We start from the raw sequence: 16,692 nt of genomic DNA, 5'->3' as shown, positions 1-16,692 counted from the left end.
TCCAAAGAAAGGTCCTGGACTTTTTCCCCGTCCAGTTTCTCTCTCTTTCACTTCCTAACACACTTCCTCACAGTGCCTCCAATTCCCCAGAAACGAGTGCTTGCATTTCCCTTCCAGCTTGACGGGTCGCTGCGCTGTCTGACACTCTTGGCTGTGTCACAGTACGTTGGGTGCTGGGAGGAGCAAGGGGTTGTGGTTGGTGGCCTGTGAGCCCCAGTTCAGTACTCTCTCCTCCACAGGCTCTCTGCTTGTTTCCTGTCCTCTTTTTTTGCATCTTTTTGTTTTTTATTTGCGATCAGTGTCTAGACAGTGTTGCGCGGCGTCCCGTTCAGAGCGACGGCCTTGCTGCAGGGCGAGCCCACCGCCTGGGAGCCTGTCGCGCGCTGCGTGGTCACCCCCACCTCAAACACTTCATGGATGGCCTTCCGGAAACAGTGGAAGTTGTAGTCTATTAATCCTAAAGGGGCGAGAAAAAAATAGGAAGTAAACACATGAGAGTTTGACAAATAAGGTCTAAATGTTCTTGTGTTTCAAAAACATGGGACAGGCATGACCAACAAACAGGCTGTGGTGGGGGACATTTTGCCTTCTTTTATGCGTCTGAATTACAGGAACATTAGGTCCTGAATATCAAAGAAAACATAATATTTGTTAAAAACAAAAAGGAGCCCTCATTAAATATATTTGTTGTATTCATAGCGTCATGTGCTTGGTCATGTTCGGCTACATGTCATCTGTGATGCATTGCAAACCAACACTAGTGTGAGGAAAGGTAGTATAGTAAAGGAAACGCTTTGTCGTGATTTCCACATCTCCAACATCCCCATATTAAAGTTCTTCCACCTAAACAAGTTATTTTGTTACGTCAGAAAATAAACAATTAAAGAGAGCAACGTCCACGTGAAACATAAAATAAAGAAACGACTGGTCCCCTTTGAGAAGTTGGGCTGAAGTTTGGGGACTGGTCTTGTATTGCATTGTAACGCCTTATAATATAGTCACTTAATTTATGCAAACTATGTTATAATGTAATTTATAGGAACCCACCAAACTAAAAATGGCATCTCCCAGGCAGTCAGACACAAACTAGTTAAAGAGGCACCGATACACAGTTGACTCATCACCAGTTATACGAGTAACAATAACACAATAACCATTACATTGAAGGTTGTGTTGCATCAAACTAAATATGTGGCGTTTACTATAAATTGTAATATATGTATAATTAATATTAATTCCCAAAACTGTCTTGTTCCATAAGTGCAATACTACATTTTCCCCTTTCATAACTTAATTAAAACACATGTTGTATATCTTTCCTCTGACTTTACTAAATGTAAATAAACACTTGCTGTAATGCTAGAATAATCCAGAGGGAAGAGTCAGAGCAACGTCACCATCAGCCTAGTGAAGTCCACCTCGCTCCAGACAGTTTACCTTTGCGCTCGAAGCTCTCCTCCCGCAGGATGCACACCAGGGCCAGGAACTTGGTGACCTCCTTCAGGTAGAGCACCGTGGTGTTGTTCAGCTTGATGATGGCCATGGACTCTTTGTCGTAGGCGCTGCCGCTGCCGTCCTCCTTCAGACTGTCCAGGTGAAGCACAAGAACACCGTGATGGTCAGAGGAAAGGAGGATTTAATTACAGCTCGTGGATGAATGAAGACGAGCGATGCATGAATTAGGTTTTTCTTCAATGAAAGCTTCTTAAGACAACACAGGAGCATATTTGATACCTTACAAATCATTCAAATGTAAGTTCTTTATTTAAAATGTATATCTACTTTAGAGAAACTCTTCCGTAGGTCGTTAATCATTTCAATCAATCTAATTTTTATAACACTTTGCATTCATAAAAATGTTTCCCAAACAAAATCTAACCCTCACGGTCAAAGACAGAGCAACACATCCTTCTGTGATTAAAAAAAACCAACACCTCCAAAACTCAATTAGCACAGGACAGAAAAACAAGTACAATAATTGTATTTAAAACCAAATAAAAAAAAGGTACTGTAAGTCCCGAGTCGGCACTTAAAAGTATGAACACTTTAATAAACATAAGCCTGTACAAAAAAAGCAAGCTGCATCTGAACGACAGAGACCCGTTAACAACTGTGACCTCCATTACTAATGATGAACTGATCACTCTCACCCGTAGATGCAGGAGACGTCGATGACCACGTCGATCATGTCGCAGCACAGCTCGTAGGACTGCATGTCCACCGGAGAGCTGTCTGTGGCGATGTAGATCTTACTGACCACATCGAACAGGAAGGCCTTCTCTATCCCTGAGTTCTGTCAGGGACACACAAGGAGGACAGCGAGGAGGAGGAGGACGAGAGGAGGGACATAAATACATGTTTTATATGGTAGAGACATTGATATTAAGACAATAGGGTTGGGCGATGTGAAGATAAATGCTGCTAGATAATACTAATTTGGCAACAGTGAGAGTGGGGCAATAACTCATGTGTTTTCTTTAATAACCATTCCATCAATGAAGTGACTATGTTCAAATCTATTTTCCAATTGTAATGAATTAATCGACCATTAAGTATCTAAATGTTTACAACGTATGTGGTAAGCTTCTTTGTGTTTCTAGAAAAACACTTTTTCAAAAATATTTTAGCTTATGATGAATATTCTGAAAAACGCCAAATTGATTATTTGTACAGCCCTAGGTGTAGTGGTGCTGCTAAACGGTGGTAATCACTCCTGTTATGTTAAAGGTGGGGTAGGTACGAATGGAGAAACCAGCTCGAGTGCGCTAGAATCTGAAAGTTCGCAGCCGAAAAAAAATCTGCCCCTTCCTTCAGACTTCCTTCCAGAGCCCCTCCTCCAACACACAGGAACGCGCACTTGACCAATGAGGGCACGAGATAAGTTTGTGCACGAGATGGAAGGCTTATTTTAGCCGGCTCAGATGATTGGTCGTGCTTTTTACAGCGTCACAGCTTCCACGGAATGTATTTATTGTCAAAACACTTAAGATATTCATTGCTATCGGGATGTTAAGAGCATTCCATGGAATATAACAAGTGTTTCTGAAGTGAATTACCCACCCCACTTTTAATGGGTGTACTTTATTATGGTTTAGATTTGTATCTAGTTTGCATCAATGTGATAAAGCACCTTCATTGGGCTAGCTTTGAATTTGCTCGATCAGATAAAAACTGACGTGTCTGCATATTTTATCCACTAACAAAATGTCTCAAACGATTTTTTTTTAAACTATAAATACAAATATTGAAATGTAAATATAGGTTAGAGGATTCTCTCCGTATTCCCCACTTCTTTAGGATAAGTCGAGTTACCCTGGGCTTCACTTTGGTGTCGTTCACTCCACACAACTTCATAATAGAGTGTTCACTTAATATTTAAACGCCTTTTTAATCATCCAGTTAAGGAAATGGGCCAACAGAGAAAAATATACATCGCCACGAATCAGTCATGTTAAAGGCAGAGAGACGGAGTTTAATGAAATGCTCTTTGAAGTATTTTCAGTGCTTAATCATGACATCAGAGGTCTCAAAAGAGAGCTGGACCTTTAGACTATTTACCTTTTCGAAAGGCTTTTTGCCTGACAAATATATACTTTTCTTAAACAAGATAAGCTGTTTGAATACCATTGTCCATATTTGTTCTCTACTTACAGAAATGAAGATGTTGAGCAGGTTCTCCAGAGTGGGGAGCTGAGGGATGAGCTTCTGCACCACTTTGCTGAAGGCCTCAAAGATGGAGTGGTCGTAAATACTCGTCAAGTAAAAGCTGAATGAGAAAAAAAACACACAAACAAGGAAGTGAATTAGCAGATACTAGTAGGAAACACTTCTTACTTCCTCAAAACACACATGAAAGCAAGTCAAAGTACAGACAGTCACGAGGTCACATGACATGGAAGAAAAGAGCTGTTAACGGCAGTATTTAAGTCGACTCATAGGAATACAAATACAATGTTGGCAGGAAACTTCCTATGATGAAACTGGACACATGATTAAGACTTTATACCGACATGTGCAAATAAAAAAGATCACGAGGAAGCCCATAGAATGTTCTGTGGTAGCTCAACCTTTCAATGCATTACAGTGAAGGAAGCACTGGAGAACCACAGTGCAGAAAAAGCTCTGCAATATATCTGAGCCGACATAAAACACAGAGGAGTGCGTGCCAACAAACATCCAGAGAAGCTGCTGCAGAGAGAGAGAGAGAGAGAGACAGAGAGAGAGAGAGTCGTAGTAGCTCCTACAGCGTGTCAGGGCAAAGGCTGCAAATATTGATTTGTTTATTTTTGATTAGGGCTCTAACAAACAATTTTTTGCGTTACAAAGTGTACAGTTGATTTAGTTTTTAGAAAATATGCTAAAAGCTATTATTATCCAAAGCCCAGAATGACATCCCCTTGGTGGCTTTGTCTCTATAACAATTCAAAAGCACAGAATATTCTTTTTACAATAAGGACAGAAAATAAAGTCATTCTTATATTTGACAGGCTGGAACCCGAGTGGATTTCTGCCATTTTAACTTCATAAAAAGCACCGATTGCATCAATTATCAAAATTGTAACCAACACATTATCTTTCCATCAACCAATGGCTTATACTCCCTTACAGCTGTTAATCTAGAATAATGTATTGATGACATGATAAGTCGTGCATAACCACGGTCATCGGAAGTCTAATTTGGATTGAACAGTAATCCAAAACATGTCGGAGGCATTTCATTTACAGACCAAAATGGCAAAAAGCAAAGCTCACATCTAACACAAAAATAATACAAAATATATTGATTTATTAGAACAAATGTCACCGTGTCTTGCATCAATTGACAATACTTTCATGAATTACATTTAGCTCCCAACCCATTAATCATGTTGAGCTCTACTCCGGGCTGTTTCTTCAAGTCACAAAACGTTTTGCTAAGACAGAAATTCGAAAAAAAATACCAAACGCTACATGTGAACTTTAGCCTTCTTTCTAAGTCTTAAACATGACAGACCTTGGTTACATGACAGACCTTGGTTACATGACAGACCTTGGTTACATGACAGACCTTGGTTACATGACAGACCTGTCTGGTATCTGAAGCACGGGTCAATGTTTCTTCATTAGGAGCCCAAAGAGGAATCTCACAGTAACACTGAGAGAATGCAGGACACCAACATGGCTGACATCACAGAACCAAGCAACCATTAAGCTCCTACTCTGAACCACTGGGTTTAACATAGAACCATCTCGAGGACTACATTTAATTAAGTCAAACGCGTGGGGTGATGATGATGTTGTACGACATGTGCAGAGAAAGTTGGGACACCTTAAACCATTTGTGAATGCAGCCTTATTTACTAGATTAACAGATGTGATGCAGTGAGGGTGTGACTGGCTGAATATTAGCACCTACATGTGTTTGTTTTTTTTAACACCGATGTCTTTTGAGAAATACTGAATTAATATGTTTTACTTAGCAACTACAACTCACCATGAGACATCACAAGATGGGCTACATGAGAGGATTAACTTGTCTTTTATTAGGAACATGCAAGAGACGAGATTATGAATAACTGTTTAACATGAAGATAACAAAGCAGACAAAACATGGCACACATGTCTTAAGACATCTGTAAGAATGAAGGTCCTTTTAACCAATGTTTCTGATGAGCTGACTTTAGGCCAGCATCAGTGTGAAGTTATGTAAAGACGTTTCTCTAAGGGAATCGTTTTCAGATTAGTCTCTGTACCAAACTGTTAGGAGTTATTTTCAATGCTACAACAATGCGTTTTATCGAATTTGGGTAAATCGGCCGTGCTGACCCACAGTCTGACTGTAAGCATTTTGTGTGCTGCTGTGGTTAAAAAAGATGTTCTAAAGTGTGATTAAGCATCAGGTAGGTAAGGCAGGCCGTTGCTTTAACAGTGACCGATAGAGGTTGCAGCCCAAACTAACCGTGCAACTTCAGTTGTAAGATGAACTGAAGGATTAAGGTTTCTTTATACCAGGGTTCATACACTTTTTCACCAATGACCTTTACCTAATTTTCTATGACCAAAAAAATGACTCTTTCTCAGCAGTACCACTGAAAATGGTTTATTTTAACATGGAACATGAAAATAAGGTCTGAAACATGTTGTGCCTATCTAAAACAAATAGGCTTACTAGCTCCTACAGGCTAAAGCAACTCAAATCTCTCACCAGCAAAATACCTCGTCAGTTAAATGCCATTTTACGTTTCATTACAGTATTTATTATCATTAAAGTATTACTATTTCGGCTATTAGCTAAAATATAAATTATATTTGATGCAACTTTAGTTACATTTCCATGACTTTTCCAAAACTTTTCCAGGGCCTGGAATTAGCTTTTTGAATTTCCATGACTTTTCCAGGTTTTCAATGACCGTAAGAACCCTGTTATACATTTGAAAAAGTGTCCATTTCTTAAAACCAGACTTACTTATCGGGAAAATATACTATAACAAAAGTCGCAAACGTGCTCATGGAAATGTTTTATCGTATAGTAACCCTTTAAGTCTGACCTAGTGTCTTTAAAAGATCTACCACTATAGGGCATCCATACGTTTTTTTAAAGGCAGCACACCCTGATGTAAAAACAATACCAATATGCTTTGTTGTTATTTCAAATTGGAATAATGCTCCATTTAATATAGGCGTTATGAAATGTTATCTTAGTTTTATATTTATGGAGTCTGGTGTTAGTAGGCAAAGCAGAAGAGCCTATTTGCAAGCCCTTACAGTGATGGAGGAGTGATAGGGATACTATGACGCAATATGTGCAGATAACAGGTCTGTGTGTGTGTGTGTGTGTGTGTGTGTGTGTGTGTGTGTGTGTGTGTGTGTGTGTGTGTGTGTGTGTGTGTGTGTGTGTGTGTGTGTGTGTGTGTGTGTGTGTGTGTGTGTGTGTGTGTGTGTGTGTGTGTGTGTGTGTATCTCTGAATCAGAAATACTTTCTATACCAACATGTGACTGTGTGGAAAGCCAGGATATAAGATGTCTTCTTAAATGATAAGACGTGTTAGCTGAAAGTTACCTGAGATGCAGCTTCTCTAAACTAGCGTCGGCCAGGTCGTCGTTGGCTCTCTGATGGATGTCTCTCTGCGTCTCGATCTTGTGATCGTCTGAGAGGCCGTCCACTTTATGGATAAACACCTCGAAGTTTATCTCTGGATTGACTCTGTAGGCGCGGGACACTGTGAGGTGGAGCCTGCTCAGGGCCTCCACGTAGTCATCCTAAGAGGAGGAAAAGGTCATATCTTAATACACCAATTTAATAATCAAATACAATTTTATTTGTAGAGCACATTTAAAAACGATTTTGGTCGAGCCAAAGTGCTGTACATGTAATTTAAACACATAAAAACACATCACAATAAATCACAACAAAAGATGGGTGTGTTGATTTCCACGGTCAGGAATTCGCCTTGACCTTATTGTCTATGGCTCAGACATGGCTGAAATCCCAGTTTACCTCTAAATTATAATCTTTTGCTTAACTAAAATACTGCTTATAGTGTTAATCATATGTGAAAATATGCACACATTTTCAGTAAGTGAATCATAAAAAGACAGAAAACGCATTAAGACAAACAAATCTACAAGTACCTTTTAATCAATTTTAGACCACAATTATCTCCTTCTTAAATTGAATCAATCTCCATATAATGAATCACCTTTATTTCTGCCATACCGTCAGCAGTCAAGACAAAAGTAATAAGGATTGTGTATACATTTTAATGCCTCATAATGAAATCTCCCTCTTCTAATCGATCTTCTGCTTTGATTAACACTAAGCAGTATTTTAGTTAACCAAAAGATTATAATTTAGAGGTAAACTGGGATTTCAGCCATGTCTGAGCCACAGACAATAAGGTCACGGCGATTTCCTGACAGTAGAAATCAACAAGGAAATCAACACACCCATCTTTTGAAAATGTTAGAGTGACAACGTGCTTTTATAAGCTAAAAATCATCCGTTGCTTGCGCACATAATGTTCTTTGAACCAGGAATGAGGAAATGTAATGCTACATTGTCTAGCGAAACAGAAACACCACCACACGTCTCCTCAGATATCAGCGTGTGACAGAGTGCTGAAACTAATCGAATCTGATGCACCTTGTTGTGTACAAATAAACCCTGCAATCACATCTGCAGTTTCTAATGTCATCGCTCAGATTACTTCTGGAAAGCACTTAGAGCACTGACATAAAAGCCAGGGCATGTCATTGTTTTTACCATGGCCACTCTGGCTGTCCATCAGTTTATCATCAGAGACTTTTCAAGGGCCTTACTTGAACAGTGTGAACTAAAAATAAAAGTGCGTTCTCTTTATGTGTGAACTTTCACCTCGACGAAATGGAAATGTGGGTTCAAGCAAGTCAGAGTATTTAAAAACATGTTTTTTCCATATCTAAAACCAGTATAAACCCCCCAAAAGTGTTGCTGTGAAACCACATTTCCGTTCCTCAGGTTTATGACCATTAATGTTCCGTTTCCGTTTTTCACCTGAGCATCGATGACAAATATCAAAGCCCCCGTTCCTCTGAAGATCATCTCGTAGTCGAAGGTGGGGTCGAGGAAGTCCACCTGACCCGGGAAGTCCCAAATCTGGAAGTTGACGAAGGAGCTGCTGGAGATGTCGTCTTTGTAGATCTTGTTGGTGCTCTCCAGGAACAAGGTCTCATTGGGAGACATTTTGTGGAACACCACCTGAAATCCAAAAAGTGTTTGAGTAAAAGAAATGCTTTGATGCTCAAAAGTACCCAGATAAGTCCCAGACAGAGCGATGGCCAAGTTGTCACGCCAAAAGCGGACGAGCAGGTTATGAGGAAACCACAGAGCTACTTTCAGACAAAGAGATACAGTTCCTGCATACAGCTTGTGACGGTGGAACCTCACCAGAATTCAACAACACTTGGCCCTGGTAAAGCTTGAAAATAATACAACGATTACAGTATTTCACAATAACACTACAGCAAAAAAACAGTCTGGTGTTCAAGTTGAGTTATCTGAATAGAGAAATCCTCCTTGCTACTTTTAGTTTTGAAAGGTGGATGCCCTTATGGGTTTTGAGGATGGAAAATATTGAAATTAGATCCACTTCCCTAAAAAAATATCTTTTTTTGTGTAATTTTCAGACATATCGGGTGTATGCTTTTGTCTTTTGCTTAGTTGTATTGTCTGTGAGGATATAGTAATCATTTGCTTCACATTCTTCCATCTCATTTATTATAAAAATGATGATGTATGTTGGCATACAGTATATGATTCATCGTCATACAGTATGATGTATGTGTATGATTGGCAGTGTGTAGGTCTTCTTAAATGTGACCATGTTGTATTTTGCTAAATTGCCTGTATCAAAATAATGCTTTGTGGAGAAGTTACTCCAGAATTATTTGTTATCCTATCTCAAAAGCAAAATTAGGACGTCACACGCTGAGAGAGAAATATTGCAGACACATTTTAATGCCACAAATCCCTCTGCATTTACAGCTTGTTTCAAGTGTGGTTAAAGGTTGAACTGAACACAGTTACAGGTAGAAACACAGCTGCCGTGGCGTATGGTGAAAGACATTGGACTGTTTATTTTCTACTTCGAGTTGGAGTCAGTGTGTGGGCCACTGAGGCCACAGGCCAATGAACCAGCAAAAAGCCAAATCACATGTTTTCCAGCCGGTACCGGGGGCTTACAGGGGGACAATAATCTGAGACCTGACGGGTGTGGATTATAGCAAAAACAGTACAAGTGCTTCAGTACAGAAAACTTCTCTGCTCTTGTTTCTTCAGGCAGTGTTAGGAGGTTTGGCGAGTCCCACTACATGCAGTCTGATTCTACTTCCCTTTTGATTTTGAACATAAATAATAAAATATCAAAGACGGCACCACTGCTACTCATCTATTATTCAACCTCAGGGCCCGTCAGAAAGAGGTAGACTTGACAAATTTAAGTGAAACAGCTAACCTTGCAGTCGGGAGTTAGATGGATCACGAAAAATAAAAAGGCAGTACCAAAGGGCCAACAGGGGAAGTAGGGGCCCCAAAAGCCCCTGGTACATTGCATGTCACTTGGTTTAATTAAGCCCAAATCTGTCTGAATAGATATCACTAATGTATGATGTTTACAAGGCTTATTTTGTGTGCATGTCTTGAAGAGGGAACCCGTGTCAAAATCTTATTTTAAAAGCGTTGTTATTATACTTTATATTGTGCTCAAATGGTTACATTTTTTAAATGAGGTTGAACTTCCACACATGAAAACACATTACTATTCCATTACAGAAGTTTGGTTTTCCTGCATTTCTTTTGTATCAAAGGTGGACCATCGCAGCTTGCAAAAGCATTATTAAACCTTTAAGAAACACCCAATACAAGCTGAAGGGGAGAAAATAGAGGTTCTCTTCACCACAGTGCAAGCTATATGTATTAAGTGTGACTATTGTTTGAGTCTTCATCTATCAAGTACATTGATCACAAGACAAACTGCCTCAGGATCTGCTGTTGTAGCACATCTTCTATCTATAACATATGCTAGGGGAAACCCTGGGAGGGGTGGTGCTCTGGACTTGAATGGGATCATGCTACACATGAGATGGTAGGAGGAGGGTCAGTCGAGGGCCCCCAACTCCTTTATCCAGCCATGTTTTAGAGAGAGAGCATGTCGGCCACACTGCAGGTGCACTGATTTAAAGCAAAGTGTTATGACTTGCAGAAAGGAAGGTGTGGTCGGGTCATGTGAGAGCTACACATCAGACCTGCCTCACAGCTGCGAGGGTGGGACTAAGATATATTTGGCATGTTGGATAAGTTGTTAACCAAACAGTCACATGCTTTTATGTCCATGTATCAGTAAGGATGCACCCAGCGAGCTCTTGTCCACCTGGTTAATAATTCACCACTACAGCTGCACAAATGTTAGCTAACACTGAAGGCTAGCTAGGCATTAGCTGCAGGAGGGGGTTTAATTGCAGTCATTCCACTCATGTGGCTAGCTACTCTGCAGGTTCATAGCTAACATCACCTACGACATGCTAAACTAGCTATCCTGGCTAACGTCCCATTTACTTGTGTAAGGCTGAAGGGAAGCTCGCCTCAAAAGGCTACGAGTTTAACATCTCTGTTTACCTTCTGTATGGATGATTTTCCACTTCTTCTTAGACCCATGAGCAGGATCCTCGGCTTGCTGTCGGACGGCGACGGGCTGTCCTCGATGTCGGCCTCCTCTTCTTCACCATAACCGAAATCTTTGGGGAACGAGTCCGCAACCCCGTAGCTGTCAGCCAGCTGTTCCCCCTCGTACTGAATCGACATTGTGACCTATCGCTTCGCCTCTTCCCCCCCTCTTACTTGTCGGTCACTACACCCGTTATTGTGTCGGAGGACCGGTGCGCACCACAAGCTACCGTTACACAATGAAAACAGTTTGTCAATAACGCTCAGGCTACTTGGAAACACCGAGCGTGATCGCACACATTTCCTTAGGATTTTTTCTATCGCCCTTTGTTCCCACCTCTTGGGTCTGATTGGCTGACTGAATTCAAAGACGAGCTGTGATTGGTTTAAGCAACTTGTCACTCTGAGGTTTTTCGCTGTCACCTGACTAGTACTCAGACCTGTTTTGTGACCTATCACCCGAATAAGAAGCAGATACACACTTTTGACACAATCGTTTGAATCGGTTTGAGTTCGTAGCAAAAACTCACAATTTCCGTAAAATAAGTGAACATTTGATTAAGGTTGTTAAAAATGCATTAAATAGAAAGTGGGTTGTACTAGTGTTCTGCAATATCACCAACAGATAGCGGCAGTAACCACTTCAGTGAAGTAGCGACTTTCAAGGTCTCTGTAAAATGTCGGAATTTACTTGGCTCCCTCGTGTGTGTTTTTTATGCAGGTAGATTTGCAGTGGTGGAAGAAGTATTAGGATGCTTTACTTGAGTAAAAGTACCAATACATTATTTTCAAAATACTTAATTACAAGTAAAAGTCATGCATTCAAAATATTACCAGCCAAACGTATTTAAGGTATACAAAGTAAAAGTAATGGCCTTTATGTGTGAGTATAATTATATTTATATATGTGACATAATATTGTTGAATAAAGTAGCATTTTACTGCTATAGGCAAACAAAGATTTTGAGTAAAATTACCCTGTTTCCCTTTTAAATGTAGTAGCATAACATGGATACACTCAAGTAAAGTGATGACTGTAGCTCTAATTTACGTGCGATACATGTTATTGTTTTTCCGAGGAACACCCGAAGGCATCACCCTTCCCACCAGACCCGTTGCTCCTTGAAAGAAGGCGATAAACGAAACAGAACTTTTCCGGCGCTTTACCTGCGCCATCGAGCGTGATACAAAAACATACCATTTATAAGAAGAGAGTCGACTTCATAGCCTTTGATCACCATGGCACATTATAGAGTAAGTTTGTTTGCTGTCGCGTTTTATTAATTATTTGAAGAAACTGTCGTCTACTAAAGTTGAATGCAAGTTATCTGAGCTAACATTAGCTACCTGGGCAGTTACATGGTGTCAATCAGTGAGTCGCCTGAACACCTGTGATAGCTCATTATATGGTTTGTAAATGTTTGTGGATAAACGTATGAAAGATAATGTCAATATACCAAATATACTGCAGCCTTTCATGTGTTGTTAGTTACATTTGAAGTAATATTAAGCAGGACATTCATGTAAATTACCACTGGAGTGTTTTAGTCATTTAGATAGTAGCCTACGCAGCAGCATTTTGACAGTCAATATACAATAGTTACAAAATGTCTTGGAAATAAAATAAAAGTTAAATAGGCCTACAAACATTTCAAATTAAAAATATATATATTTATCTTGCATTTCTTATTGTTCTTTTTTTATTAAAACATTATCCATGCTTTTTGGCACCTATTTCTATGGGGGGTTTTAGTTAACTGTACCTGACTGTTGTGTTTGTAATGCAATGCCATGATGTTTCTCCTACAGGCTCCTGACTCCAAAAGGGAACAGTTCCGGAGATACCTGGAGAAAACGGGTGTTGTTGACAGTCTTACCAGTGGTAGGCCACCTTTTTCTACCTTTGGACTTGTGTAATATGTACAACTTTCAATACAAACATTTCATCATCTAATGGCAGACTTTTCATAGTAAGGTTGATTGCCAATGTTATTTACTAAGTCATTTGCCTTGGCAAAGAACCCAAGTAAGAAAGACCAAGTATTCAACTTATCTTGTTTTTCTTTATTAGATTTGGTCAACAGGCAATTATATTAAGCCCATATCAGCATTGTTCATCATTCCTGAATGCATTTATTCTTCTCTTTTGTTCCAGTTTTAGTGGCTTTGTATGAACAACCTGAAAAGCCCAACAATGCCCTGGAGTATCCTTCTATTCTTTGATTGTTTGCAGAAATTGTCTCTTTGTTAAGTTAGTTCTGACTGAAGTTCAAGTCCACAAACAACCCTCCATCAACAACAATGGTAAAGTGCAGATGTTATTAATGGAGGCCATTTCTCGCTTTAGAGCCCTTAACCAACTCCTTCTCAGATTTGTAAAGCAGCATCTCAATTCTGGGGGGCAGTCGTCAGCCGACTCTGAGGCTCTGCAGCAGGAAGTGATTCACTTAAGGCAGAGGTGTGCTCGTCTGGGAGAGGAAAACAAAGAGCTTAAATCAAGGGTAAGCTTCTGCTGGTTGCTATGGTATAACTTATGTGTGTGTCAACATGTATTGTAACAAAGATGGCCTCTCCTCCTGCAGCTCAATGAACCTGAAGACGGAGCTTCAACTGAAAACTGACGCCGAGGTTACAGCAGCGTTTTGACCTAAATAATGTGGTATTTGTTTATTTTGTTCACTTGAACGTGAAGGCCAATAATTTGTAGGTACCTGGTTCTGTAAATCTTATTTTCTAATATGTTTCTTAGAGTTTAACTTATTCTGTACATGTATGTATATAAGTTTGTTACTTGTTTGTTACGTCTTTATCTTAACTAAGAAAACTCACTTCTATACGACTGAATAAGTCAGTTCTTAAGACATTATTTTGGAGTGTCTGTAAAAGAAAATAACAGATATGCTGTTAATTTTATTTTCTGTCATAGTTATAAACACACATGCCTGCTGTCATGGCAATGTGTGACAAAGACACCCTTTATTTCCTAAGATCTGCTGTAACTAAACAATTGTTAAATAAAGCACATTCTTCCAAACATTGTCGCATCCCTGATTGAACTCAATTCCAAAGAGAGATGTCCCAGTCAGGACTTTCATTTGAAAAGCAGAGGATCTGATGCTGCTGTATGTCAATATTGTATAACAGTCATTCCTTTACATTTTATACCAATGAAGAAAAGATCTTCTCATGAACCTTAATAAATAAATTAATAATAACATGAAGACTTTGTTGACCAGAAAAAAGGTCATGTTGGTTTTACCAGGTTTAATATAAATACATTTAGAGTCAAAACTATCAAGCCAGAGAGTAATCCAACAGTTTTGATATGCTCAGCAAACGGATGAATGTTTACTCAATCCCCCCCCCCCGACTAATGCCCTAACAACCCAGAAATCAAGTTTCTACAAATGTACACATTTGCGCCATAAGTCTACCATACCATGCAACTACATTTTTAAAAAATGAAATGAAATGAGAATAGTTCCCAGCCCAAATGGAAAGTTCTGTTGCCAGATATACTGGCATTTCTCTTCAATGATTAGTTTGACAGCTATTTGTGTCCAATCGCAGGCCTTTCTATTCTTGTGTTGAACCAATAAGATGTATGCTTGTACCAAATGTGCTTGGACCAGCAGTTTGTCACAATAGAAAATAGTTTATTCCAAAACAGTTGAAAAAGTACATAAAACATACTTTACAGAGTCCTCTATTGTAATATGTCAACAAAAGCCAGTTTACATGTCATTTCCATTAGCTAAATCACAGTGGGGTTTAAAGCATGCCATAATATTATACTTAATATTAAGAACAAAAACAAAATATGAGCAAACTATCACCAGCTACGAGGCAGCTAGTGTAGTGTTATGAGTGCTGTTAATGTAGATATGACGGTGGCATCTATACACCTGTAACATTTGGACTTTAGATCTGCAGATCTGCCCGTCTGCTGCTTGCATTGCTTGCCACGGATGTTTTGCAGTTGGAGGAAGGGGGTCTGGGGTTGTGCCTGGACCCTGAGCTGGAGTCATACAGAGACTCAGGGCTGGAGGGCCGGCTCTGATGTTTTCCGTCTGATTTCTGAGTGGAGGGAGGTCCTTTGCTGGCTCTTTCCCCCCCATATGAATCAGAGTCAGAGCTTCTACCCTCCAACACTGTGGAGCATTTCAAGGACCCTTGACCCTTCCACGGCCTCCTCGCTGCACTCACTGGCAGCGTGGGGAAGGAGGAAGGGTCTGCTGCCCTCTTGGGGCTCTTTGGAGAGTCCGGGCTGCCTCTTTCGCTGCCCCCATCCTCTTTACTCTGAAGATGCAACAAGTCCTCAGCCTCCTGCTTTGGATTAATGAGGGGGTCACAGCACAGAGAGCAGGGGTCGTTAGTGCCGTTACTATGTGGGATGCTATGAGCTAAACATCTGGACTCACCCAAATCCTTCTGCTCACCCTGAGGAGACAGAAAAGTTGAAGGTTTGATAAGGTTTGGGTACATAGTGCCCTGCATCCTCTCCATCAGGAGGTTGTAGTCACAGGGTGCAGAGGCAACGGTTGCTCTCCGTGGAGCACTGCTGCACATCTGCACAACAGATTCTTTTTTACACCTGTTGGCATAGAAGTCATCAAGTTCAAACTTCTCGTCTCTAAAGTGAGGGTAGAAGTCCAAGATGCCCTTTTTTAACTTCTTGTAACTCAGATGCGTGATCTCCAGGATGTTAAGGAAGAGGGAGATGGCAGCGATGCACTGCATGAACACCATGAAGACACTCTTCTCTGTGGGTCTGGAAACATAGCAGTCCACAGCGTTGGGACACGGATCCCGCTCACACTTGAAGAGCGGGTAGAGGTGGACGCCATAGAGGAGGTACTGTCCGGTCATGAAGGCCACCTCGACCACAGAGCGGGTGACAACGTGAGCCACGTAGGTGCGCAGCAGGGAGCCTCTTAGTGGAGCTTTGTTCAGCTTCCCCTGATCAAGCTGCTTCATTTCCCGCTCAATCCTCTTCCTGGCTTCTGGCAACTCCACATCCACCCACTCCAGCTCCTTCCTCAGCAGAGCCTTCTTCTTCTGCCGGGCCTTCTCCAGTGCCCGCAGCCTGTAGAGAGCGTGGCCCATGTAAACCAGCGAGGGAGAAGACACAAAAATGACCTGCAGCACCCAGTAGCGGATGAGGGATATTGGGAAAGCGTGGTCGTAGCACACGTTCCTGCACCCCGGCTGCTCAGTGTTGCATATGAAGTCCGCCTGCTCGTCGTTCCACACGTCCTCTGCTGCCACGCCGAGGACCAGCATGCGGAAGATGAACAGGATGGTGAGCCAGATCTTGCCCACCATAGTGGAATGGATATGCACCTCCTCCAAAATCCCCCCGAGGAAGTTCCAGTCACCCATCTTCACTCTGCCATGTTGACTGGTTGAAAGTGACGGAGAGGGATGACACAATTAGAAAAACTGTTTCAAATGTGTTTATAAAAAGGTGAGCATACAGTAGAAAGAAGTACAGTGCAACTTCAAGGAAATAA

General features: G+C 40.8%; 3 protein-coding genes across 3 annotated transcripts; 1 reads left to right on the top strand and 2 right to left on the bottom strand.

The window, feature by feature from the left end:
* Position 1: 1 nt before the first annotated feature.
* rragca (Ras-related GTP binding Ca) lies at positions 2-11,527 on the bottom strand. Its single transcript, XM_034103102.2, has 7 exons — positions 11,132-11,527; positions 8,513-8,716; positions 7,040-7,239; positions 3,652-3,766; positions 2,151-2,293; positions 1,438-1,586; positions 2-457 (listed from the first exon to the last, which is right to left on the bottom strand). The coding sequence occupies exons 1-7, from the start codon at positions 11,315-11,317 to the stop codon at positions 303-305; spliced, it is 1,152 nt and encodes a 383-aa protein (XP_033958993.1). The 5' UTR covers positions 11,318-11,527; the 3' UTR covers positions 2-302.
* Positions 11,528-12,268: 741 nt separating this feature from the next.
* Positions 12,269-14,213, top strand: LOC117461083 (c-Myc-binding protein-like). Its single transcript, XM_034102774.2, has 5 exons — positions 12,269-12,433; positions 12,989-13,061; positions 13,335-13,383; positions 13,551-13,680; positions 13,762-14,213. The coding sequence occupies exons 1-5, from the start codon at positions 12,419-12,421 to the stop codon at positions 13,798-13,800; spliced, it is 306 nt and encodes a 101-aa protein (XP_033958665.1). The 5' UTR covers positions 12,269-12,418; the 3' UTR covers positions 13,801-14,213.
* An 887-nt stretch (positions 14,214-15,100) lies between these two features.
* gja9a (gap junction protein alpha 9a) lies at positions 15,101-16,576 on the bottom strand. Its single transcript, XM_034103119.2, has one exon. It carries the CDS (start codon positions 16,559-16,561, stop codon positions 15,101-15,103), a length of 1,461 nt encoding a protein of 486 aa, XP_033959010.1. The 5' UTR covers positions 16,562-16,576.
* Between the last annotated feature and the right edge of the window lie 116 nt (positions 16,577-16,692).

The sequence above is a fragment of the Pseudochaenichthys georgianus genome, chromosome 16, assembly GCF_902827115.2.
Source record: "Pseudochaenichthys georgianus chromosome 16, fPseGeo1.2, whole genome shotgun sequence".
Classification (NCBI taxonomy): Eukaryota; Metazoa; Chordata; class Actinopteri; order Perciformes; family Channichthyidae; genus Pseudochaenichthys; species Pseudochaenichthys georgianus.
Note: the sequence above shows the minus strand (reverse complement) of the source record. Positions and strands in the feature narration are given on the sequence as shown.